This window comes from Mus caroli, unplaced genomic scaffold (assembly GCF_978045245.1).
Source record: "Mus caroli unplaced genomic scaffold, Mus_caroli_1 scaffold_4, whole genome shotgun sequence".
NCBI classification, from domain to species: Eukaryota; Metazoa; Chordata; class Mammalia; order Rodentia; family Muridae; genus Mus; species Mus caroli.
Window position 1 is genome coordinate 66,588,430 of NW_028227259.1, and position 23,988 is coordinate 66,612,417.

The 23,988-nt window shown below is 43.2% G+C and overlaps 1 protein-coding gene across 1 annotated transcript in view; it reads left to right on the forward strand.

The window, feature by feature from the left end:
- The window catches only part of Pgm2 (phosphoglucomutase 2), a 35,454-nt gene extending 13,088 nt beyond the window's left edge, over positions 1 to 22,366 (forward strand). The window contains exons 4-14 of the mRNA XM_021162727.3: positions 2,658 to 2,742; positions 3,197 to 3,280; positions 3,418 to 3,611; positions 5,435 to 5,624; positions 6,282 to 6,379; positions 7,352 to 7,532; positions 8,046 to 8,139; positions 10,366 to 10,495; positions 11,840 to 12,029; positions 16,749 to 16,882; positions 21,812 to 22,366. Coding sequence (XP_021018386.1) covers positions 2,658 to 2,742; positions 3,197 to 3,280; positions 3,418 to 3,611; positions 5,435 to 5,624; positions 6,282 to 6,379; positions 7,352 to 7,532; positions 8,046 to 8,139; positions 10,366 to 10,495; positions 11,840 to 12,029; positions 16,749 to 16,882; positions 21,812 to 21,914 — 1,483 coding nt within the window. The 3' untranslated portion in view covers positions 21,915 to 22,366. The remainder of the gene's footprint in view (positions 1 to 2,657; positions 2,743 to 3,196; positions 3,281 to 3,417; positions 3,612 to 5,434; positions 5,625 to 6,281; positions 6,380 to 7,351; positions 7,533 to 8,045; positions 8,140 to 10,365; positions 10,496 to 11,839; positions 12,030 to 16,748; positions 16,883 to 21,811) is intronic.
- The last annotated feature ends 1,622 nt before the right edge of the window (positions 22,367 to 23,988 follow it).

Genomic DNA, 23,988 nt, shown 5'->3' on the forward strand with positions numbered 1-23,988 from the left:
TTTTCAACAAATGGTGCTGGCACAACTGGTTGTTAACATGTAGAAGAATGCGAATCGATCCATTCCTATCTCCTTGTACTAAGGTCAAGTCTAAGTGGATCAAGGAACTTCACATAAAACCAGAGACACTGAAACTTATAGAGGAGAAAGTGGGGAAAAGCCTTGAAGATATGGGCACAGGGGAAAAATTCCTGAATAGAACAGCAATGGCTTGTGCTGTAAGATCGAGAATTGACAAGTGGGACCTCATGAAACTACAAAGCTTCTGCAAGGCTAAAGACACCATCAATAAGACAAAAAAACCACCAACAGATTGGGAAAGGATCTTCACCTATCCTAAATCAGATAAGGGACTAATATCCAATATATATAAAGAACTCAAGAAGGTGGACTCCAGAAAGTCAAATAACCCCATTAAAAAATGGGGCTCAGAACTGAACAAAGAATTCTCACCTGAGGAATACCGAATGGCAGAGAAGCACCTGAAAAAATGTTCAACATCCTTAATCATCAGGGAAATGCAAATCAAAACAACCCTGAGATTCCACCTCACACCAGTCAGAATGGCTAAGATCAAAAATTCAGGTGACAGCAGATGCTGGCGAGGATGTGGAGAAAGAGGAACACTCCTCCATTGTTGGTGGGATTGCAAGCTTGTACAACCACTCTGGAAATCAGTCTGGCGGTTCCTCAGAAAATTGGACATAGTACTACCGGAGGATCCAGCAATACCTCTCCTGGGCATATATCCAGAAGATGTCCCAACCGGTAAAAAGGACACATGCTCCACTATGTTCATAGCAGCCTTATTTATAATAGCCAGAAGCTGGAAAGAACCCAGATGTCCCTCAACAGAGGAATGGATACAGAAATTATGGTACATTTACACAATGGAGTACTACTCAGCTATTAAAAAGAATGAATTTATGAAATTCCTAGCCAAATGGATGGACCTGGAGGGCATCATCTTGAGTGAAGTAACACAATCACAAAAGAACTCACACAATATGTATTCACTGATAAGTGGATATTAGCCCAAAACTTAGGATACCCAAGATATAAGATACAATTTGCTAAACGCATGAAACTCAAGAAGAATGAAGACCAAAGTGTGGACACTGTGCACCTTCTTAGAATTGGGAACAAAACACCCAGGGAAGGAGTTACAGAGACAAAGTTCGTAGCTGTGATGAAAGGATGGACCATTTAGAGACTGCCGTATCCAGGGATCCATCCCATAATCAGCTTCTAAACGCTGACACCATTGCATAGACTAGCAAGATTTTGCTGAAAGGACCCAAATATAGCTGTCTCTTGTGAGACGATGCCGGGGCCTAGCAAACACAGGAGTGGATGTTCACAGTCAGCTATTGGATGTATCACAGGGCTCCCAATGGAGAAGCTAGAGAAAGTACCCAAGGAGCTAAAGGGATCTGCAACCCTATTGTTGGAACAACATGATGTACTAACCACGCAATTCTCCTCCCCTATTTATAGGCATCATTGCCTCTTCCTTTCCCGACAGACACCTTTGTCAGGGTGTAGCTTTGTGACAGTCCCAGACCAACTGGACTCCTGGTTAGCTGTGGTCACGTAATTCTGAAGATAGTGGTGTGAAGATAGTGACGGCAGTAGGGGCAGCAGTTGTTTGAACACTGATCCGGTGTTTACCATTTGAATCCCCCAAACAACGTAGAAAACATTTAAAATTGGACCTCGGTATCCACCAGAGACCTTTTCTAAGACACCCTTCACTGTACGAGTCACCTATATAAAAAGGCACATGACTTGTGTAAGGCCTGTGTACAACTTTCCCTGCTTTATCTTGTTAATTCTGAGACCAGCTCTCACTATATAGCCCATACCAGTACTAAATTCATGATTCTCTTCTCTCTGTCTCTTAGAGTGCAGGATTACAGGCGCTCACCACCAGGCTTGGTTCCCATATACTGTAAACCCTGGTTTAGACCTGTCATAGCTGATATTACTGTGCTTTTCAGATAGGCTAACACTGTTGGTTACAGGACAGTCCTTGCTCTGCTCCTGGAGCCATGGATGGCATTTGCTTGAAGTGACTGACACTTACCAGTTCTTTTTGGTTTGTGGTTCCTGCCTCTGCTATGCACACACGCATAAGAACACATCTTATATTTAAATAAAACAACACCTAATCAGAGTCCATATGAGGTGTGTACTGAATTATGACAGTATAAATCGGGGCTCCTAAGCCTCTGCATAGCGACACATGATGTCACAGCTGCTGGACCATTTGTTGTGGTGACTGTCCTAGGCATTATCAATATCCTTGAGGACAGATGAGCTGAGACGGGAACCACTGACTTAGACTGAGATGGACAGAGTTGAAAGACTTTAAGGCAGGCCTGGCTTTTGTGCTCAGTGGCCTTGGATGTGTGACAAGTTACCTCAGGCCTTTATCCTAAACAAAAGAGGGGAGGAGAGGACTCTAGCTGTCTCAGCTTCGGTGTTCTTCCTCTTCCTTTCACTACTGAATGCAGGGGCCAGGGCTGCAGCTTTGTTAATGGAGGGTTAGCCTAGCACGCATGAAGCCCTGGGTTCCACCCCAGCTTGTTCCTTGTTTCTCACTGCCATGGGAAGCTCTGACTTCTCTCTCTTTGTCCCTGTTTCTGCATTTCTAGGTTTGCCCGGCTGGCTGCAACTGCATTTATCACCCAGGGTGTTCCTGTATACCTCTTCTCTGATATAACCCCCACCCCCTTTGTGGTAAGTAACCGCTTCCTTTCCAAGTACTTATCAGAGGGCTGCAGACCATATAGAAGGTCAAGCAGCTCACGGCCAATGCTTAATTCATTGTTCGTACCAATGAGTGCTTAATTTATGGGTCAAGGATATAAAAGACTAACAACAGTAACTAATAATAAAATGGAAGAGTTGTAGCAGTGTCCTGCCAGGAAGTTATATGAGTGCGGGCGCTGCTGAAAGAGCTAAAACACATACTCGTCTTCCTGGACCATGGGTCACTGAAACAGAACAGGGCAAAACCACAGACGAGGGGGATACTGCGTGGTACTGAAATGGGACACAAGATGCTGAGTGGCCTGGCATGATATTAGGGTGATGCAGGAGGATGCAGGAGGATGAATGGCTCCAAACAACATACAGTGAGCATTTCCGTTCTGCCTAATCTTTCTTAAGAACCGTCTCCTGCTCTGTTTAGCCTTACACAGTGTCACACCTGAAACTCTGTGCCGGAATCATGATCACTGCCTCGCACAATCCAAAGCAGGACAATGGCTATAAGGTAACCCACCCCTCCTCCCAACCACCCCCAACCCCCTCATACGCTCTCTCCTCACACAGTGGAACCCCAGCCCTGTGTTCTTCGGGAGTGGGTACTCTGCATCCTGAACCTGCTAAATGCATTTCTGGCTTCTCTAGGTCTACTGGGACAACGGAGCTCAGATCATCTCTCCACACGATCGCGGCATTTCTCAGGCCATTGAGGAAAATCTAGAGCCCTGGCCTCAGGCTTGGGAGGAGTCTTTGGTTGACAGTAGTCCCCTTCTTCATAACCCCAGCGCGTCCATCGGTAATGACTACTTTGAAGACCTTAAAAAATACTGTTTTCACAGGTAACTGGGCCGTGGCTTCACCTCAGCTAATGTGATTCAGCCAAATTCTATCAATGTCTGGGTTTTGATTTGATCCCCTCTGCCTGGTGCATACACGGTTAGCTGCATTTGTATGGGGCAGCAGCAGAGCTGGCCACCTTTTCTTAAAGAAACCGGTAACAAATCCTCACGGCATTGCTGGCTACATAGAGCCTGACTTCACCCCCTCAGATGTGCTATGCTAGTGTACAAGCGGCACAAGTGACCAGTCAGGCAAGCCACACTGAGATGGCTTTATTTACCAAAGCAGGTGGCCAACCCACGGTGGGCTAAGTTTGAAATGTTGTAAACTTATACAGGTGTAGCTGTGTCTATATATATATGCTTGTGTGGATACAACTATATGTATATATATGTATTTAAAAACTACTTTCAGGGCTGGGAAGATGGTTCAGTGGGCAAGAGCACTTGCTACCTAAGTGTGGGGACTTGCGTTCTAATCTCCAGTACCCAGCTGTGGTCATGCAGAGCTATGGTGCCTGTTTGTTCAGCCTGGGGCAAACTTGGTGGTCACAGTCAGGTACTGAGCAGGAGAGTTTAGGTTCCGCTACTGCTTATTGCTTCTCTGAAACTGAAATTCAGTTTCTGGTTATCCGATGCGGTGTTTGTTAGATAGCATGGGCCTGGCTACTCCAGTGCAGAGTAGAGACTCCAATCCCATCTAAGAGAGAAACCACACTGGCTTAGAGTCTCCCTAGGCCATGGGCTAGAGATCTGAGTTCCCAAGTCATTGGATTTTTTTCTCTACCAAAGAAATCTCTAAACCTGAGTTTATCACTTTCCTCCCGCTGGTAGAGGATACAAACAAGATACATCTGTGAGCTTCCACCCCACCCCCCCCACCCTCCACCCCCGCCCTCTCCTGCAGTTTCACAAACGGAGAGTTGACTGACTGCTTGTTTGTTTTGTATCACTGCAAGTAGCACGAGAAAGCAACAGTTACATGTGTATGTAAAATAACCCTCTTGCATAATATAGCACATGCATTTTCAAGGTTGAGGGTGATCAGCAAGCTGCCCTCTGAGAACATTAGAGTGGTGGGTACCCCTACCTGCAGTCTGTGGTAATAACATAGAACCCCATGTTCGACCTTCTGCCCCACATTGTCAGATTTATCATTTCTCCCCCATTTGTTAGAAAAGCACAAAATCTCACTTTCATTTACACCTTTAATTATGAAAAACTTTTTTCATGCTTGTTTGATATATACACATATATATAGTTTTTTCGAGACAGGGTTTCTCTGGAGCTCACTCTGTAGACCAGGCTGGCCTCGAACTCAGAAAATTTGATCTCTATTTATCTTTTCTGTGTATTTGCTTGTCTGTCAGATTTAGCAAACCTCTTTCTTTCTTTAGAAAAATGAAGTCTTGTTTCCCTCAAGTGTCCACTCTCCCCCTGTTGTTACTTTTGACATTTTTTAATTGAAACTTTTTTGTGGAAGCTTTTAAAGAAATTTGTTAATATTTAGTTGTCTTTTAATTCTTGGTCTCTGCGTTTTATTCATACTTTCAAAGACTTTGTACCAAGATTATAAGAAAAAAAATTCTGCTTTCTGAACTTTTGTGTTTACATTTGGTGATAATGACTCTTTCAACTCATTGGAGATCTTGTGTGGAGGGCATAGCTTAGGTCTCCCAAAGGCTCCCAGCTGTACCGGCCACACACACTGAAGCATCTTTCTTACAGTATTAAGTGCCCAGGTGCATGGTATTTTCTAAACCCTCCCTCTAGAGAGCCTTGTTTATATCTTTTGTCGTTTTCCATTTTGTCTTACTATATAGGACGGTGAACAAGGAGAGCAAGGTGAAGTTCGTGCACACCTCTGTCCATGGTGTGGGCCATGAGTTTGTGCAGTTGGCCTTCAAGGCTTTTGACCTTGCTCCTCCTGAAGCTGTTCCCCAACAGAAAGATCCGGATCCCGAGTTTCCAACTGTCAAATACCCAAATCCTGAGGAGGGCAAAGGTGTCTTGGTAACCTACTTTTATTAAATAATGGACTCTGCCTTTTAAACTCTGAGCCATTGCTCTCAAGTATATTGTGGTTTTTATGGTTTTTTTTTTTTTATTGTGCTGGGGGAAAAATGAATTACAGCTCTGTAAATATATGTGTTGGATGGCCACTAATTTCTTAAAGGAGCTTTCAGACTGGGCATCTTTCATGAGGAAATAAGAGCTAAAGTCTAAATTAAATTAAATATCCGTTGACAGTTTCTCTATTGCTAAAATGTATTGATAATAGGATGGAGAGGTTTTTTTCATATTTTTAATTTTATACTTTCTTGTTAAAGGGTATTATTTACAATGTGGCTCACATACCATTTTGAAACTTTAGAGTTGGTTCAGTCTGGTTTGTGTGGCCAAATATACACAGTGCCTAGAAATACCAGTCCAGCCACAGGGCTGCCACAGCTCTGTGTGGTCACTGGAACTCCCAGCATCCGACCTACAATTTAGGAAGATGAAATACAATCTGGCTAAGCAAACCCAGAAGGAAGGGGGGAAAAAGCAGAAAACAAAACAACAACAAAAAACCCCTCTGCCTTTTGGGGAAAAGCTCAGAAGAATACGCAAATCTTAAAGACTACGGTGTACTCCAGGTAATCTTTTATTTTCTGAACTCACTTTCAGACTTTATCTTTTGCATTGGCTGACAAAATCAAGGCCAAAATTGTCCTAGCCAATGACCCAGATGCTGACAGGCTCGCCGTGGCTGAGAAGCAAGACAGGTGAAGTTGACTTTGTTTATCTGTGGGGAGGATGAGTCCGTATGGGAAGTTTTCTGTGGGTGGATTCCTCTCACAGGACAATTTGTTGATGCTAAGGGCAGGGGAACATATCCTTGAGTGTGTAACACAGAGCAAAGCAGTCGAGTGTGTGCTGGGATTGGATGTGACTCTTTGTGACACCCTCATTTCAACATTGAACTTAATACATGAAGGTTTCCAATGCCCCAGAAGGCACAGTTCTTGGCATGATGCTGGCTTTTCAGTTCAGGGTCTGCCACTGGATTTAATAAACCCCTCCAAGGCAGTGTTGAATTTAGGGGGAACAAACAGGCAGTTACATAATGCTTACACCAATGTCTACACCAAGAATAATAAGAGTGCCTGGTACAGCTTCAAACTACAGCCTTTGCCAAAGATGGAAATCCACAGGTCCTGTGTCATCCCTGGGATGCTAACTCTAGACCATCTTCAAAGATGTTAATGTTTGTCTGGAAGCATTGGCTGATAGATAAAAGTTGCTCAGATATTTGTGATGGTGTAGGTCCACTTCAGCCCAGTTAATTTTTTCTTATTTATTTATTTATTTATTTATTTTAGTTTTTTGAGACAGAGTTTCTCTGTGTAGTCCTGGCTATCCTGAAACTCACTTTATCCACTTCAGCCCAGTTAATTTTTTCTTATTTATTTATTTATTTATTTATTTTAGTTTTTTGAGACAGAGTTTCTCTGTGTAGTCCTGGCTATCCTGGAACTCACTTTGTAGACCAGGCTGGCCTCGAACTCACAGAGATCTGCCTGTCTCTGCCTCCCGAGTGCTGGGATTAACGGTGAGTGCCAGCACATCCCGCTCAGCCCAGTTATTTAAAGCCAGGAACAGGTTCATAGAAAGCACTCTGAGCTTTTCCTGCCTACCTCAGGGGACTTGTGTGCCTTCCTAACGGTTGCTGAAGTACAGGGCCTGTTTCCTTGCAGTGGTGAGTGGAGAGTGTTCTCAGGCAATGAGCTGGGGGCCCTGCTGGGATGGTGGCTCTTCACTTCCTGGAAAGAAAAGAACCAAGATCAAAGCAACCTCAAAGACACATACATGCTGTCCAGCACCGTTTCCTCCAAAATCTTGCGGGCCATAGCCCTGAAGGAAGGCTTTCATTTCGAGGTAAGGCGTTTGTTTGTAGGCCTTGGACTTCCCTGACTCTTAAGACATTCTACCTACTTCTTCCTCTTTTCCTTTTATATATATATATTTTTAAAGATTTATTTATTTATTATATGTAAGTTCACTGTAGCTGTCCTCAGATACTCCAGAAGAAGGCATCAGATTTTGTTATGGTTGTGAGCCACCATGTGGTTGCTGGGATTTGAACTCGAGACCTTCAGAAGAGCAGTTGGTGCTCTTAACCACTGAGCCATCTCTCCAGCCCCCTTTTATATTTTAAGACAGGGCTTCATATAGCCAGGCTGGCCTTGAGCATCATATGTAGCCAAGGATGACCTTGACCTTCTGATCCTTCTACTGCACCTGCCCATGGCTGGGATTCTAGGCACACAGCACCACATCCAGTGTATGTGGTAGCAGGGGTTGTACTGAGGGCAAGGCAAGCGCTCTACCAGTTGAGCTTCATCCTCCAGCCCCAAAACACTTCTTCTCTCTTTTGTGTTATCTGTGTAGGAAACATTAACTGGCTTCAAGTGGATGGGAAACAGAGCCAAACAGCTCGTAGACCAGGGGAAAACAGTCCTATTTGCATTTGAAGAAGCTATCGGTAAGAAGCAATCATGAGGTTTACAGTGTGTGTGTGTGTGTGTGTGTATTAAACAATATTTGTTATATATTAAATTATATATTATATATATCATACATTATATACTATATATAATAAACAAATGAGATCAACATTTTAATTTGCACTCAACAGATCCCAATAAAATGGGAGCACACGGTTTACCTTGCTTCTCTTGTTTGGCTCAAGTGTTGAACTATTCTACTTTAGAATCAGAATCTCATATCTTTTCAACAACAATGACAAAAATATCATGCAAATAATTGGGCCATCCACAGATAACCGATGGTGGTGGCCTTCTGCACAGGGCCATTAGCAATACAAGAATCCACACATCTGGGGAGCTGACTGTTGGGTCTCAAATGGGACAAGTGAATAGCTGAGATGTCTACATAGCATTACAAAGCAGATGCTGGCCTCCAGGTTCTCCCAGTACCCCTCAGTCCCTACCTGTCCCCTACCCTAAATTCCTGTACGCCAAGGGGCTGGGCTGCCATTCCCCCAGCTGCTGTTCCCTATATAATTCAGCCATTTTGGTTTACCCACCTCTTTCTGCCTACCCTTTTTTCTCCTGACTCTCCCCTCTTCCTTAGCCTGTCTCCTCACGTGGACTGGCTTCCAGCTGTGTTCACTCTGGACTGTCCCAGCTGTCTCTGCCTCTGGCTACATTCTCTCTCATATCTACCATGAGCCTTCTCCACCCTCCCTGCAGAAGAGTCATGGCCTTCCTTTTTTTCTTTCTTCTTTTTAATGACTGATAAAATCGAACATGTATGCTGAGAGTGCCCAGGGAGCAGAAGGCAGCTCTGTGGTCCCATGTTGTCACAGTCATGGACATAGGAAAGGACATTGAACGTTCAACCAGAATTACTGAAAAGCTCTTATCCTAAACTACCCAGTCAGTGTATCTATAAGAGGAAAGGAAAGCAAGGTGTGAGCAGAGGACATTCTGTTGTTTGTGCAAACATGTTCATAGTGGTTAACTTAGTAAATTACTCACTTTCTCTTCTGTGTACCCCTTAAAAAAAAAAAAGATTTATTTATTGTTATAAATAAGTACACTGTAGCTGTTTTCAGATGCACCAGAAGAGGGCATCAGATCTCATTATGGATGGTTGTGAGCCACCATGTGGTTCAGGACCTCCGGAAAAGCAGTCAGTGCTCTTAACCACTGAGCCATCTCTCCAGCCCTCTGTGTACTCCTTAAAGCAAAGAGACACTTGTTTCATTTAAACAACTCATTACAGAGGGACGGCACCACCGATGCCTCCCGGTTGTCAGGTTTTCAGAGCTGTCTTGCCTTGGCTTTTGTTAAGGAGACATTGTTCATCAAGTGCTAATTATAAACGTTACTGAGTGGCTCCGAAATATATGATAAGGGCCTTAACCTCCAGGAGCTCCAATTAGTGACCTCACAAAAGAGGGTAGGGGCCAGCCGTCAGGATGAATCGTGTAACTGCCAAGTGCACCAGGTCTCAGAGAAGAAAGAGGTGGAGAGTGACTGGAAGAAGCAGAGCCACATGTATCTGAGCTGGAGCTGTGGTGATAAATCTACTCAATGGACACCATTTGCCAGCAGGGGAAACCGCCACACAGGTCATTCAATGTGGATTTTCTCAAGGCTCCTATATTCAAGGCACCGGGCTAAATTGTTGGGGTTTTTTTTGTTTTTGTTTTTTGTTGTTGTTGTTGTTGTTTGGTTTTTCGAGACAGGGTTTCTCTGTGTGTAGCCCTGGCTGTCCTGGAACTCACTTTGTAGACCAGGCTGGCCTCGAACTCAGAAATTCGAATGCCTCTGCCTCCCAAGTGCTGGGATGAAAGGCGTGCACCACTACCACCCGGCTAATTGTTGTATTTTTTGAGACACGAGCTTTTGTAACCCAGAACTCCTGATTCCTTGCCTCCATCTCCCAAATGTTAGAATTATGGGCATATATCACCACTCAGCTCTATGTAAGCGAATCATACTATGGTTCACTGGGGGCTCAAACCCAGGACCTTCTGTGTGTAAAGCAGATACAATATGCATTATGGTATGGAACCACACACAGGTCTAAGTTCTCAAACACAGAGATAAATGAAAACTGTGTGTGTGTTCCAGACTAGACCCTAACATGCAATAACCAGTAGGCCTGCGCTCATGTGGCTTGTTCTAGTGCTGTAATGAAATCCACTCCTAAGCCTGTGTGTCTGCTGCTTTCTCTGCAGGATATATGTGCTGTCCCTTTGTTCTGGACAAGGACGGCGTCAGTGCTGCTGTTATTTGTGCAGAGCTGGCGAGCTTTCTAGCAACCAAGAATTTGTCTTTATCTCAGCAGCTAAAGGCCATCTATGTGGAGTAAGTGTTTTATGGACTATCGACGGGATATTGGTCATATTTCAAGTGTTCTTACTCTGGTGACATGTTCCGTTTCTTAGGAAAGCGAAGATCACCTTTTCCATTCGATGCGTCACCACTAATTAAATGACCATATGCAGTTGTGTGCATTCTAACACACGGGACTCTTGCGCAAATGGCTTCATTGCGAATTGAAGAGTGTGAATTTAAGTAGTCAGTGTCACGTTATAGATTAGATATTAGGATCAGTCTTTGCGGCAAGAACCGCACTTTGCTGGTGTGATGTGGAAGCTGTGCAGATGACATGGACAGTAACCACACAGCATGGCTGTGCTCTGTGAAGCCATAACTTAACCTGTACAGGCTGACAGAGAGGACACTACTGATTCAGATTCTCACCGTGTGTGCATGTTGTTCAGTTTGTGGACCTTACATGCTGTCCATCTTAGTGACATTGCTTTGTCCTCAGCCTAACAAGTAGTCATGGCTGGCTGGCTGGCATCTGCCTGTCTCAGTTTCTATAGGCACACACCTCCATACCCATTTCTTTGTATCTGGCTTCTTGGGATTTCTTGGGTTCTCATGCCTGTAAGGCAAGCACTTCACTGGCTGAGCTATCTCTTCTGCCCTGGACCTCTTTTTCGTCTTCTTTTAAAATGTATTCACCTTTATTTTATGTGTATGGGTGTTTCGACTGCATGTCTCTGTGCACCGTGTGTATGCCTGGTGCCTGCAAAGACCAGAAGAGGTCATCGGGTCCCCTGAAATTGCTATGATGTGTGTGAAGCTGAAGATGTTTGTGAACCACCATGAGGGTGCTGAGACTCAAACCTGGGTCCTCTGGAAAAGCAGCTCATGCTATTAATCACTGAGCCATCTCTTCAACCCCTTTACTTGTTTTTTTAACATTTATTTATTGTTTGTGTGTGTGTATGTGTATGTATGTGTGTGTATATGTATGAGTATATATATATATATATATATATATATATATATATATATATGTGTGTGTGTGTGTGTGTGTGTGTTGTGTATATATGAGTGGGTACACACATGCCACCAAACACATGGAAATCAGAGGACAACTGAGGAATTGTTTCTCTCCTTCTATTATGTGTGTTCCAGGGATCCACTACGGTTGCTATGCTTGGCAGCAGTCACCCTTACCCACTGAAGCATCATGCCAGCCCCAGCTTCTTCTTTAATGTTAACTCATCCTTTTGAAGTTGGTTAGAGCTCCCTGTTTCATTCACTTTAGAGTGAGCTAGTTGGCACACATCTTGCCATACATTCTGCAGAATTTTTGTGGCTCGTTTTGCTTACGTTCATGGTTTCTTTTTATAGGTACGGCTATCATATTACCACAGCTTCATATTTTATCTGCCATGATCAGAGCACAATTCAAAAATTATTTGGAAACCTGAGAAACTATGACGGGAAGAATAATTATCCCAAAATGTGTGGCAAGTTTGAAATCTCTGCTATCAGGGACCTTACAACGGGCTATGATGATAGCCAGCCTGACAAGAAAGCTGTAAGTCACATTTACTTCTGTCAACTAATCTATTCTGTGTTCACCATTGCCTACCATTTGAATAGATTCCTTTATTTCCATGGTTGATTGAAAATTCAGGCTGGATGTGTATAGCTTGGGGGTAGGCTGCTTGCCTGGCACATGACAAGGCCTTGGGTTAGGCCCCTAGCATCAGATAAAGAATAAACAAATAAAATAGGATATGTGGAAAAACTAGAAGCCATGAGTTAGAAATGCAAGTGATCCCACAAGTCACTTGATGACTAATGACATTCCAAGCCATCCTCCCACAGGCAAAGAAATTGTGACTCAGAAGGGCAGTGACTGGTCAGGGTCCAGGTGGAGGAGAGGCCTTTTGACTCTGGACCCAGCATTTTCTCTTCACCAGAACACGTCACTCCAGAGAGTATCTGAGTCACCCACACCAAGAGGACTGGTGACTAACCAGAATTAGCCGGATATGATGACACATACCTATAAATCTTTAAATCCCTACACTTGGAGAACAAGACAGGAGCATTATAAGTCTGAGTTTGAGGCTAGCTTGGGTTATTATGACATCCTGTCACAAGCAAACAGTGCTGAAAGCCACCCTGGAGTCTCTCATTGCGTAGCTCGGAGCTAAGAATGAAGAATTCGCATGTCTAATTAGATTCCAGATGACTCGAGACTGGTCCACTCTGGGGGAACCACTGATGAGTGGCTTTCTGATGCGTTTGGCCTTGTTCTCTGGTTGCATGTGGCCTAGCTGCAAATGTTTGCATCAGGATCTCCCTTAGAGCCAGAGGTAGCAGAAGTGTAGAGCCGACCATGCCCAGGTTAGGAGGACAGCAGGAAAACCCTGATGGTATTTTAGATGTCTTCCTTGATATTTACCTTTTTGTATTTTGTTTGAAAGTTTTCATATGAACAGAATATATTTATAAAAGGTAAATGCTATTAGAAAGATTATAGTGAAGTGTGACACTTTATTTTTATATAACCACTTTTTTTTATATTTTTTTTATTACATATTTTCCTCAATTACATTTCCAATGCTATCCCAAAAGTCCCCCATACCCTCCCCCCCACTCCCCTACCCACCCATTCCCACTTTTTGGCCCTGGCGTTCCCATGTACTGGGGCATATAAAGTTTGCGTGTCCAATGGGCCTCTCTTTCCAGTGATGGCCGACTAGGCCATCTTTTGATACATATGCAGCTAGAGTCAAGAGCTCCCGGATACTGGTTAGTTCATAATGTTGCACCTACAGGGTTGCAGATCCCTTTAGCTCCTTGGATACTTTCTCTAGCTCCTCCATTGGGGGCCCTGTGATCCATCCAATAGCTGACTGTGAGCATCCACTTATGTGTTTGCTAGGCCCCGACATAGTCTCACAAGAGACAACTATATCAGGGTCCTTTAACCAACCACTTTTCCTCTCAATCGTTTCTCCTGCTGCTTGCCATGGAACGTTTTCCTGTCTCGTGGAGATAAAGAATTCATGCATAGACTTCCTACATACAGAAGCCCTGTGCCTGGTGTCAGGAATCGCCCCTGAGCCTTGATTATGATGGTTAACCATTACCATGACCTGCGTTTCTCAGTAGCTTCTTCAGAGGCCTGCCCTTCTGTACATGAAAAGTTACGTTCCTGTAACCAGTTAGGGTTATTTGTTTTGTATATGATTGTATCTTGGTTGTCTGGATTTTTATGCCAAATGTCATTAGTCCTCCTTAATAGCTCTCGGTGGCATTTTTTTACTGCTCCCAGGTCCCAGCTGTTATGTGGGATCCTGTCTGTGCCCATTGGTCTTCCTCTACCCCTCCATGCAGCTGGATCATCCTCTGGATTGAGCGCACAGCTGTCCTCCTCAGAATGCCGTTTGCCAAGGCCGAGACCCTCACTCCTGAACTCATGGCTTCTTCTTGTCTTCATTTTCCTACATCACATCTAAGTGCTTTCTGGGACGGTGAAAGTAAAGCTGGGGAGGCCATCAGGGCTGAACATGTCTTGCCTTTCTCACACTCCCCAGCCTCAGAGTTTGAAAGCACTGTTCCATTACTGTTCCGTAACCAGACTCTATCTTCTGGATCTACTCGTCTTTTTAGTCATGGATGTGTGATGCATACAAAGACGTTAACACCGTCCTCGCCATTCTGTACAACTGACTTTGTCCCCCCGATGAGAAAATCTCTCTCTAAACTCAGTGTTCTAAATTGTCACAGTATGTTGGTTAGCACTTCTCTTTGTTCAATGTTGTGGTTACTTTTTAAGTGTGACAGACTTTTTGGCACTGCAACAAAATACCAAAGAGAAGCAGTTTAAAAGAGGAAAGGTTTATTGCTTCATTGGTTCAGTTGGTGGTCATGTAACTCTGTTGCTCTTAGGCCCGTGGCACTGTAGAAGTCTGACAAAGAGGGTAGAAGGAAGCCAGTCACGCTGCTCACTTTATAGACAAGAAGCAGAAAGAATACAGCGAGGCCAAGTTCTATATATATACCTCAAAGACAGGTTCCCAGAGACCCACTTCCTCCAATAGCCCACACCTTCCACAGTTCTACACCTCAGGACTCTACTTAGTAAAGAACGCATTATCAATGCATTAAGCCGTTGATTAGGTCAGAGTCCACATGGCCTGGGTTTATCAGGAAGTGCCCTCGGAGACAAGCCCGGAGTGTGCTGTGTTGCTCTTCCAGCAGGCACGTGCCAGCCTAATCCACTCATCACAGTGGGCCTCTGCTCTATGGTGTCATTTCCTTTAGGTCTCAGTTTTCTTGGTGAGATGTCAGGAAAGGGAGATTGTTGACTGTTTTCTCGAAGAGTCCTTAGGTAGACGCTTGCTCTCCAGGGCTGGTGCCATTTCTTCTTAATTTCTATCTTCTTTTCCTATTCTTCCTCTTTTGAGGAGTTTTCTAATTTTAACTTTTGGTGTTCCTGTTGACTGTTAATTTCAATTCTTATTCCCAGTTTTTCTTTTCGGAATGGCATCCTATTGATTTTTCCCCCCTCTGTGTGTGTATACTGTACTTTTTAAAAGATTTGTTTTTTTTAACTAAGAATATTTTTTATGTAACCTTTATTTCCCCTGAGTTCTGGTTTTGTTGTTGAGTTTTGTTGTTTGTTTGTTTGTTTGTTTGTTTGTTTTTCTACTTGTTTTGGCCTTGTTATTTACCTGCTATCTTTTTCTAGGGTCCCCCAGTATCCTGTGTGTGTATATGACAAATGACCTAGTTCACTCTAGGGATCTTGAGTAAGCAAGCCAACTATTGGACCTTGGGCTGGTCCGGCTGCTTTCCTAAGGAATATAAAGTGGCCTATCGAAGCCTTAGAGGCGTGGCTAGGGGCGTGGTTAGAGGCGGGTGGTCTGGGATGTCAAGTATATCCACCATAGCATACCTACTCCATGATGTCTGGCGATCCTAGTTTCTGAGCCATTCTCATTCAAGATCTAGGGAATGTAAGCACCCCTGGCAGGCAGAGAAGAGCTGGGTCTCTGACGCCAGAGGCTAGGAAGAATGATCTTGGAGCATCTGGTAGCTTCTTTACAACCTTGTCGCTATGTTTCACCCCTGCCTCACACTGACCCTTAGCATACCTAATGCCTCTAGTTCTTGAGGCCAGATGGGCGTCTGCAGAGTACAGTGGCTCGGTTTCTTGTTTCTGCCCCTCCCAGCCATATCGGGAACCCACAGTCAGGTCTGTTTTCTGGCTTTCATGATCTGGTAACCTCCCCATCAAGTGCTGTGGCATCTCTCCCTCTTTGCCCCCCTGTTTATACCAGGGAAGGCATGTTTACAGTAATTTTGGTGATATTCTGAATTTAACAACTATAAATATATGTCTTAGTTAGGGTTTCAATTGCTGTGAAGAGATACCATGACTGAGGCAACTCTTATATAGGACAATATTTAATTGGAGCTGGCTTACATCTTCTGAGGTTCAGTCCATTATCATCAAGGCAGGAAAAATGGCAGCATCCAGGCAGACATGGAGCTGGAGGAGCCGAAAGTTCTACATCGTGTTCCAAAGGCAAGACTGTCCTCAGGCAGCTTGGAGGAGGTCTCAAAGTCCACCCTACACTGACACACTTTCTCCAACAAGGTTACACTTCCTAATAGTGCCACTCCCTGGGCCAAGCATTTTCAAACTACCACAATATCGAAATTTTGTACCAGAAAAAAAAAAAAATCTCCTTAGGAACTTTTTTTGTTTTTGTTTTTTGGCCAAAGTTTCCATTTACAACACTGAGGAATGATCTAATTTTTTGTAGTACATTATTGTCTCAATTTCTTGTGAAATACCATGTTTTAATTTGAACAAAACTTTGATAACTTTAATAGATCTGTGGAAGTAGAAAGCAACACTGTGAAGTTACTTTGTTTGTTTGTTTGTTTGTTTTTGTTTGTTTTTGTTTTTCGAGACAGGGTTTCTCTCTATAGCCCTGGCTGTCCTGGAACTCACTTTGTAGACCAGGCTGGCCTCAAACTCAGAAATCCGCCTGCCTCTGCTTCCTGAGTGCTGGGATTAAAGGTGTGAGCCACCACTGCCCGGCCCTGTGAAGTTACTTAACGTTCACAAATTACTGGGATTGAGTCTTCTTGTTTTCCCAGGGATGTTCTTCTGTGGCCGATGTCCTTGTCTGGTTATTCGTTTTCTTGCTTATGTGGGACAGTAATTCACTAGGTCAGAAAGGGTTGTTGCTGTTTAAATGTGTGACCTGTACGAATTAATCCCTAGGTTCTTCCTACCAGTAAGAGCAGCCAAATGATCACCTTCACCTTTGCTAATGGAGGTGTGGCCACCATGCGGACCAGTGGGACCGAGCCTAAAATCAAGTACTACGCAGAGCTGTGTGCTCCCCCTGGCAACAGGTATGGTATAGCTGCTATGGCTCTCATCCCTGAGACTTCCTGGTTCTGTTCAAGTGTTAAGTGAAAATTCCCATGTGTAGCCTAGTTAGAAACTGTGGTGATATCATGGGGACACCAACCTATTAACATGCAATGACAATAAAAACCACAGCTTAAGGTAAGATTACTATTAATAGACTTCATATTATACATTTCATTTATTAATAGAATTATCTAACCTATGAATCAGAATCAATAGCCTTTCAAGTCTAAGTGGTACTATCTAAGAAGTATTTTTGTTAGAAAAGATGTCTTTTCCAACTTTTTACTTTTAAAAACTTTCAGACATAGAAATACTAAAATGATAATTCACTGAGCCCTCACGGTCCTTACCCAGGCCACAAGATGGTAAATACAAGACAGATAATGTCTTGGTGTTCGCAGGTCCTATAGGGCTGTTGTAGCTACTCCTGTTGAAGTGTAGAAACAGGATGTGGTGACATAGGCCTTTAATCAAGGCAGAAAGAAAGAAAGAAAGAAAGAAAGAAAGAAAGAAAGAAAGAAAGAAAGAAAGAAAGAAAGAAAGAAAGAAAGGAGAGAGAAGCCGGGCGTGGTGGCGCATGCCTTTAATCCCAGCACTCGGGAGGCAGAGGCAGGCGGATTTCTGAGTTCGAGGCCAGCCTGGTCTACAAAGTGAGTGCCAGGACAGCCAGGGCTATACAGAGAAACCCTGTCTCAAAAAACCAAAAAAAAAAAAAAAAAAAAGAAAGAGAGAAAGAAAGAAGAAATGTAGAAACAACCATATATGTACCAATGAATGGACATAGTCTGTGCCCCAATTAAACTTTATTCACAAAACCAGACCATGAAACAGTACAGACCCCAGCACAGCCTCTACTATTGCTAGTAGTTTGCAGTATGTCTCTCCTTGATTTTTTTTCTTTTCTTTTTCCTTTTTTCTTTTTTCTTTTCTTTTCTTTTCTTTTCTTTTCTTTTTTCTTTTTTTTTTTTTTTCTCAAGACAAGATTTCTTTGTGTAACAGAGCCCTGGCTATCCTGGATCCATTCTATAGACCAGGCTAGCGTTAAACTCACAAGGGATCCACCTGCCTCTGCCTCCTGAGTGCAGTTAAACTGAATTTAAACTGAAAGTTAAATTCTTCAGGAAGCATTCTCTTTTGAATGTTAACCCCCCCCACACCACCACCAAGGATAATTGCCTTCATTTAAAGTAAACTGCTTTCACTGAAATGCCCAGATTAGCATTTGAATACCCAGGGACTCTTTGTGAGCTTAGCCTGGTCTACATGAATGCAGATTTGTCCCAGGTCCTCCACGCAGCTTTTCTCCCCCTTTCCTGAATCAGAATTGCATTGAGAACTCCTGGTATCATTTATTTTACAAAGATTTTTGGCCTGATTAGAGAGAGAGGTGCTGCCTGATTGTGAAAGACTTCAATATCCATGCCCATAACATGACCCACTGACTTTAAACTGAAGAGCTAAGGATTGATTCCTAACCAGGGGTTTACATAGCCATACAGTGTGTCCTTGTCTTAAAAATATCACTCAGCAGTATCACACTTTAAATTTCAAGATGGGTCATTTAGGATTAGGGAAGGGGATATATCCTAAGACCAAACCTTCTTTTTAGTAGTTGTTACATTGCTAAACCCTATAGAGTGACTGGTACTAGTGCCCCCACACACATTAAATAGGCACCACGGAAACATTAACTCAATGAGCAAAGGGATGAACATACAGATGTGTCATGTTTGGGAACTAAATATTTATAAAGACATTGATAATTGGCAAATTCACTGAGGTTGTTTTAGGCTCCGATTTTAACTAATTATGACCATATTTGCCTTCCAGAGAGTTGTTATTTTTTTTTTCAAAGCACATTTGTGGAGACTCAAAGAGAGCAGCATAATTTGCATGCATGCATGAGTAATAATTACTATCTATGTAGCTAATAGGAATAAAAATAGTTATAACGATGGCTGTTTCTTATTGAGGTCTTTGGGCCAGGTTCTAGGCGCATTACTTTATATAGTATATCTAAATATATTCAATATCTCTCTGGAGAAGGTAAAGTCTTTATCCCAGTTTTACAGATGAAGAATATGGGTCTTAAGGAACCCACGCCACTGGCCCGAGGGGACATAGAACTAATAGAGCCAGAATTAATGTCTGCAGTGAGCCTGGTTGCCGTAATTATACTATTGCCGTCACAATGTCAAAATGGTCTTCACCGACTGCAGAAACTGACGTTTCCTTTCTGATAAACTGCCCGTGAGTCAGGTGGTAAAGAATGAGGTAATAGAAGTATGTGAAGGGTTCATTTCCAAACCTAGCTGTGGGATCTCACATTAGACTCTCGAAGCTGCTGCAAACCCACTTCACTGGCAAGCAGGCTTCTGCAATTGCTTACATTCATGGGCCTGCTGTATACAAATCAATGTTTCCTACATGCTTGAAAACCTGACTTTCTTTAAGGGACCAGTTTCCTACATTTTTTAAAAAATATATTTTAGTTGTGATGTTTTTGTTTTTAGGTTTAGGTTCTTGTTGTCTTTTGTTTTGTTTTTATGATTTTTTTTTCTTGTCTGTGTGTGTGTGTGTGTGTGTGTGTGTGTGTGTGTGTGTGTGTGAGAGAGAGAGAGAGAGAGAGAGAGATGAGCAATAAAGATTCAACACTATACCTCCCATTTCCTACTATATGTTTTGATCCATTAGAAATAAGTTTGGTCTACTGGGATTGGAGAGATGGCTCAGTTGTTAAGAGCACTGACTGCTCTTTCAGAGGTCCTGAGTTCAATTCCCAGCAACCACATGTGGCTCACAACCATCTGTAACAGAATCTAATGCTCTCTTTTGTTGTGTCTGAAAACAGCTACAATGTACTCATATAAATATAATAAATCCTTTTAAGAAAGAAAGGAAGGAAGGAAGAAAGAGAGGAAGAGAGAAAGAAAGGGGAAGGAAGGAGTTTGGGCAAAGAAAGAGTCTGCCACTGATGTGTTAGAAATAGTGGCTCACATCTGAACACAGCACCCTAGGCCAAAATAGTTCCACATGTAAAAAGTTTATTGGAGGGGGGGAGGGGCATTCCTCTTATTTATATGGAAAATGACATAACACATGTAAAGGTGGGAGGTGAGCCAAGTGGATTCTGGGAATGTGGTGCCTGTTGTTTTGGCAACAGATCTGCAGGTTGGGCTGTTGCCTATGTGATGTCATAGGTTGGGAGGTCCTGATGCCAGCAGCCACTCCACCTGAAGTGGTTGCGAAGGCAAATTTGACCCTTGATCATGAGGATGCCTTCAGAAGAGCAATCACAGGGACACCGGAAGCATGACTGTCTTTTCTGTGCTGCAATGATTTTAAAAGCATGGGTACAAAGGAAATGAAGGACACAGCCAGCCAAGGAGATTGGGGACCTCACACAGATGTAGTTAAAGTTGAGCAGGATTAAAGCACGAGGCAAATGAGGAATGTTTCCTCTGCACTACTGGGAACACAGTGTGCATCCTCTGGGGATGCTAGGACCACAACCGTGGTTCTTTAAAAGCCTTAGAAGAAGAGCAAGGAGTACTTTTGTTTTGTGGAGACCTTGAGTTGGAAAACCTTTAGGGAATGTAATACTTATTGCACCTGGGACCTTTCCCCCCTCTAAGTCAACATATGTGTTCCCATTCAAAAGATCGTGGAGCTCTGTTTTTTGTGTGAGGGTTTTTTTGTTGTTGGTTTGGTTTGGTTTGGTTTGGTTTGGTTTGGTTTGGTTCGGTTTGGTTCGGTTTGGTTTGGTTTTGGTTTTCTGAATTCCACAGTCTTGAAGTTTAGTTTCAGTCTTACTAGGTCCATGAAGGTAGCACTTTCTTAATAATATATTTATTTTTATTTTATATGCATTGGTGGTATGCCTGTGTGTCTGTGTGTCAGACCCCTGGAACTGGAATTACAGTTTGTGAGCTGCCATGTGAGTGTTGGGAATTGAACCAGGATCCTCTGGAAGAGCAGCCAGTGCTCTTAACCACCGAACCATCTCTCCAGCCCTGAAGGGAGCATTTTAAAATACAGAGTGGAGGGGCTGGAGAGATTGGGTCAGTGATGAACAGTGTGGACAGCTCTTGCAGGGGACCCTGATCTTCCCCGAACACCAGTGTTGGATGGCTCACAACGCATGTAATGCCAGCTCCACGGGTGCCTGCATTTCCATGTACACATGCACATAACTAAACATTAAAATAATTAAATCTTTAAAGTATTGCTTTAAATTTTTAATTTTGCTTCAAAGCAAGGACTAGTGGCTCATACTTGCAATCCCTAGTTCCAGTGCTTAGGAGGCTGATTTCAAAGACAGCCTGGGATACATAACAATCCATACATGCCTCAAAAAAGAATCAAGACCAGACATGCTACTGCATGCTTCTTTCTTAACCTTCAGGAGGCAGAGGCAGGTGGGTCTCTGTGAGTTTGAGGCCAGCCTATTCTACATGTAAGTTTGAGGCTACCCCAATCTGCATAGTTACATAGAGAGACAGTGTCTTAGTTAGGGTTTCCATTGCTGTGAAGAGACACCATGACCAAGGAAAACATTTAATTGGGCCTGGATTACAGTTCAGAGGTTCGGCCCATTATCAACAAGGCAGGAAACACAGCAGCGTTCAGGCAGACATGCTGCAAAAGGAGCTGGGAGTTCTACATCTTCACCCAAAGGGAGCCAGGAGCAGACTGACTTCCAGGCAGCTAGGAGGAGGGTCTCTCAAAGCCCACCCCCACAGTGACACACTTCCTCCAACAAGGCCACACCTCCTAATAGTGCCACTCCCCGGGCCAAGCATATTCAAACCACCACAGACACTGTCTCAAAGAATATCTAATATGTGTACTTGTTTTGCATCAGGATATTATCCATTAATCCGGGTTTCCCTGCTTATATTTTTCAGTGATCCGGAGCAGCTGAAAAAGGAACTGGATGAGTTAGTCGGTGCCATTGAAGAACATTTTTTCCAGCCACAAAAATATAACCTACAGCCAAAAGCAGAATAAAACATTCCAGTGCTGGATAGGATTAAATTTACCTCCAATAAACTGAACTTGATTGTTAAAGCAATATTTTTTAGGGCCAAGTGATTCAGATAATCACCACAAGTATTTACATATTTTCAACAGCTCTATCTTCCTTGTTGTTTTTTTTTTATTATTATTATTTTTAGCCTGAAAAGTGAATAAAAAAAAAGCTTGGTCAAACCCAACAAACTAACATCTCTCTGAAAATGTTAAATCTGGGCATTATCTGAATTTTTTAAATAAAGATTTAATTTTTTAAAAAGTAGATTTTAAACAATATGCCTTACCTTGCATACATACATGTCTTCTGTGTAACTCTTTGTATGAGTAGTTAGAAGAGAGAGAAAACCAAGATGGTTCCTAAGTTGTGTCTAGGGTAGTCACTTTATAGAAATATTTATACCTATGTTTCCGTCAGTTACTTATAAAATAAAATAAAAGAAATCAAATGAGCTAATAAGGTTTATTTTTTTAACCTAAGACTTTAGTTTTAATAATATTGTGTACGTATTCAGCTTTTGTTTGTGGAGACTTAGAATGTTATAAATAAGGTACCAAATTACCTTGGACTGTCTTTAGTCCTCTCAGTAGTCCTTCACATCCGTTGGGGGGAGTGGGGGTGGGCGCCTGTTGAGACAGGGTCTCACTGTGTAGCCCTGGCTAGCCTAGAACTAGCTATGTAAACAAGGCACTATTAAAGGGATGCACCTGCCTCTGCCTCCCAGGCCATGTCCTGATCTAACTTTTTGACTGTCAGGGTAAGCTTCAGAATGTCATCTTAACGGATACCCAGTTTCTCCACATCCAAAAGTGAAGCACGTCATCAGCTAGCACAGACCTGTGGCAGAGGCTGCCCTGTAGTGCCCCCATGACTTTCCTGTGTTCTGTAATAACATGCAACCAATTCCATGTTGGAGCATGGCATTTGGGGTAATGTCAACCCATGGTCCTGGACCATGGTCACTCATATTGGCTCCTGACTAAACTCTTAATGCTTTTGAGGTGAGAGCTATTTTGCATTGACACTGTGTTTGTGTTGAAATTCGTGTTGTCTCTCTAATCATTAAAACCAAACAACTCAAGGCAGGTCAGTGGCTGGTGGTGCACATCTCCAATCCCAGCACTCAGACGGGAGAGGCAGGTAGATCTCTAGTTCTAGGACAGCCAGGGCTACACAGGGAAACTCTTTTTGTTTGTTTGTTTTTTTGTTTTGTTTTGTTTTGTTTTTTTCCAGACAGGGTTTCTCTGTATAGCCCTGGCTGTCCTAGAACTCTGTAGACCAGGCTGGCCTCAAACTCAGAAGTCCGCCTGCCTCTGCCTCCCAAGTGCTGAGGTCAAAGGTGTGCGCCACCACGCCCGGCTACAGGGAAACTCTTATCTGGGTGGGGTTTGGTTGAGGCAGGGTCAGCAGGACAGGACAGACAACTCAGAATTTTCAGCTTGAAACATAGTTTACTACTTATTGTCCTTTTAGTCTAGCAATATTTAATGCAAACTTTCGTCCTGAGGCAGCAGGAACTGTGAGGAATTACTGTGAACCTGTCGACCAGCTGTTTTGTGTGATGTCCCTCGTCAGTCTATCTGGAAGAATAAAGCTGGTAGAGACCCAGTCTTCCTTTGGCGGGGCTCGTAGTCTAGTAGGTATCTAATGTCACTGTGCTCTCTGCTGCTGTCACAGGGTTTCCGTTCAAGTAGCGTAGAAGGCTGGAGAGGGCTTCTGTCTGCTCAGAGGAATGTCACAGGCAGGAGATTTGTGGTGAAGGACCAACCTCTGAAGACAGTTTCCCAAACCCAGACCTCAGCATCAGCAAAGATGTAGACAAGATTCAAGGATGGTGAATACCTCTGGGAGGAAACGTGAGGGCACACCCCCCCTCACCCCCATTCCCTCCTCTGTCACCTGGATTTTTAAGAATTAGCATGCTGTGGTATTTCTTCCTCCCGTTACTACAGAATATACAGTAACATCACCACGTGATGTGTTGGGGATTGTTGTCTGTTTTCTCCATCCCCTCAAAAGGGGCGTCTATACACAGGTGAGATCAGGTGAAAT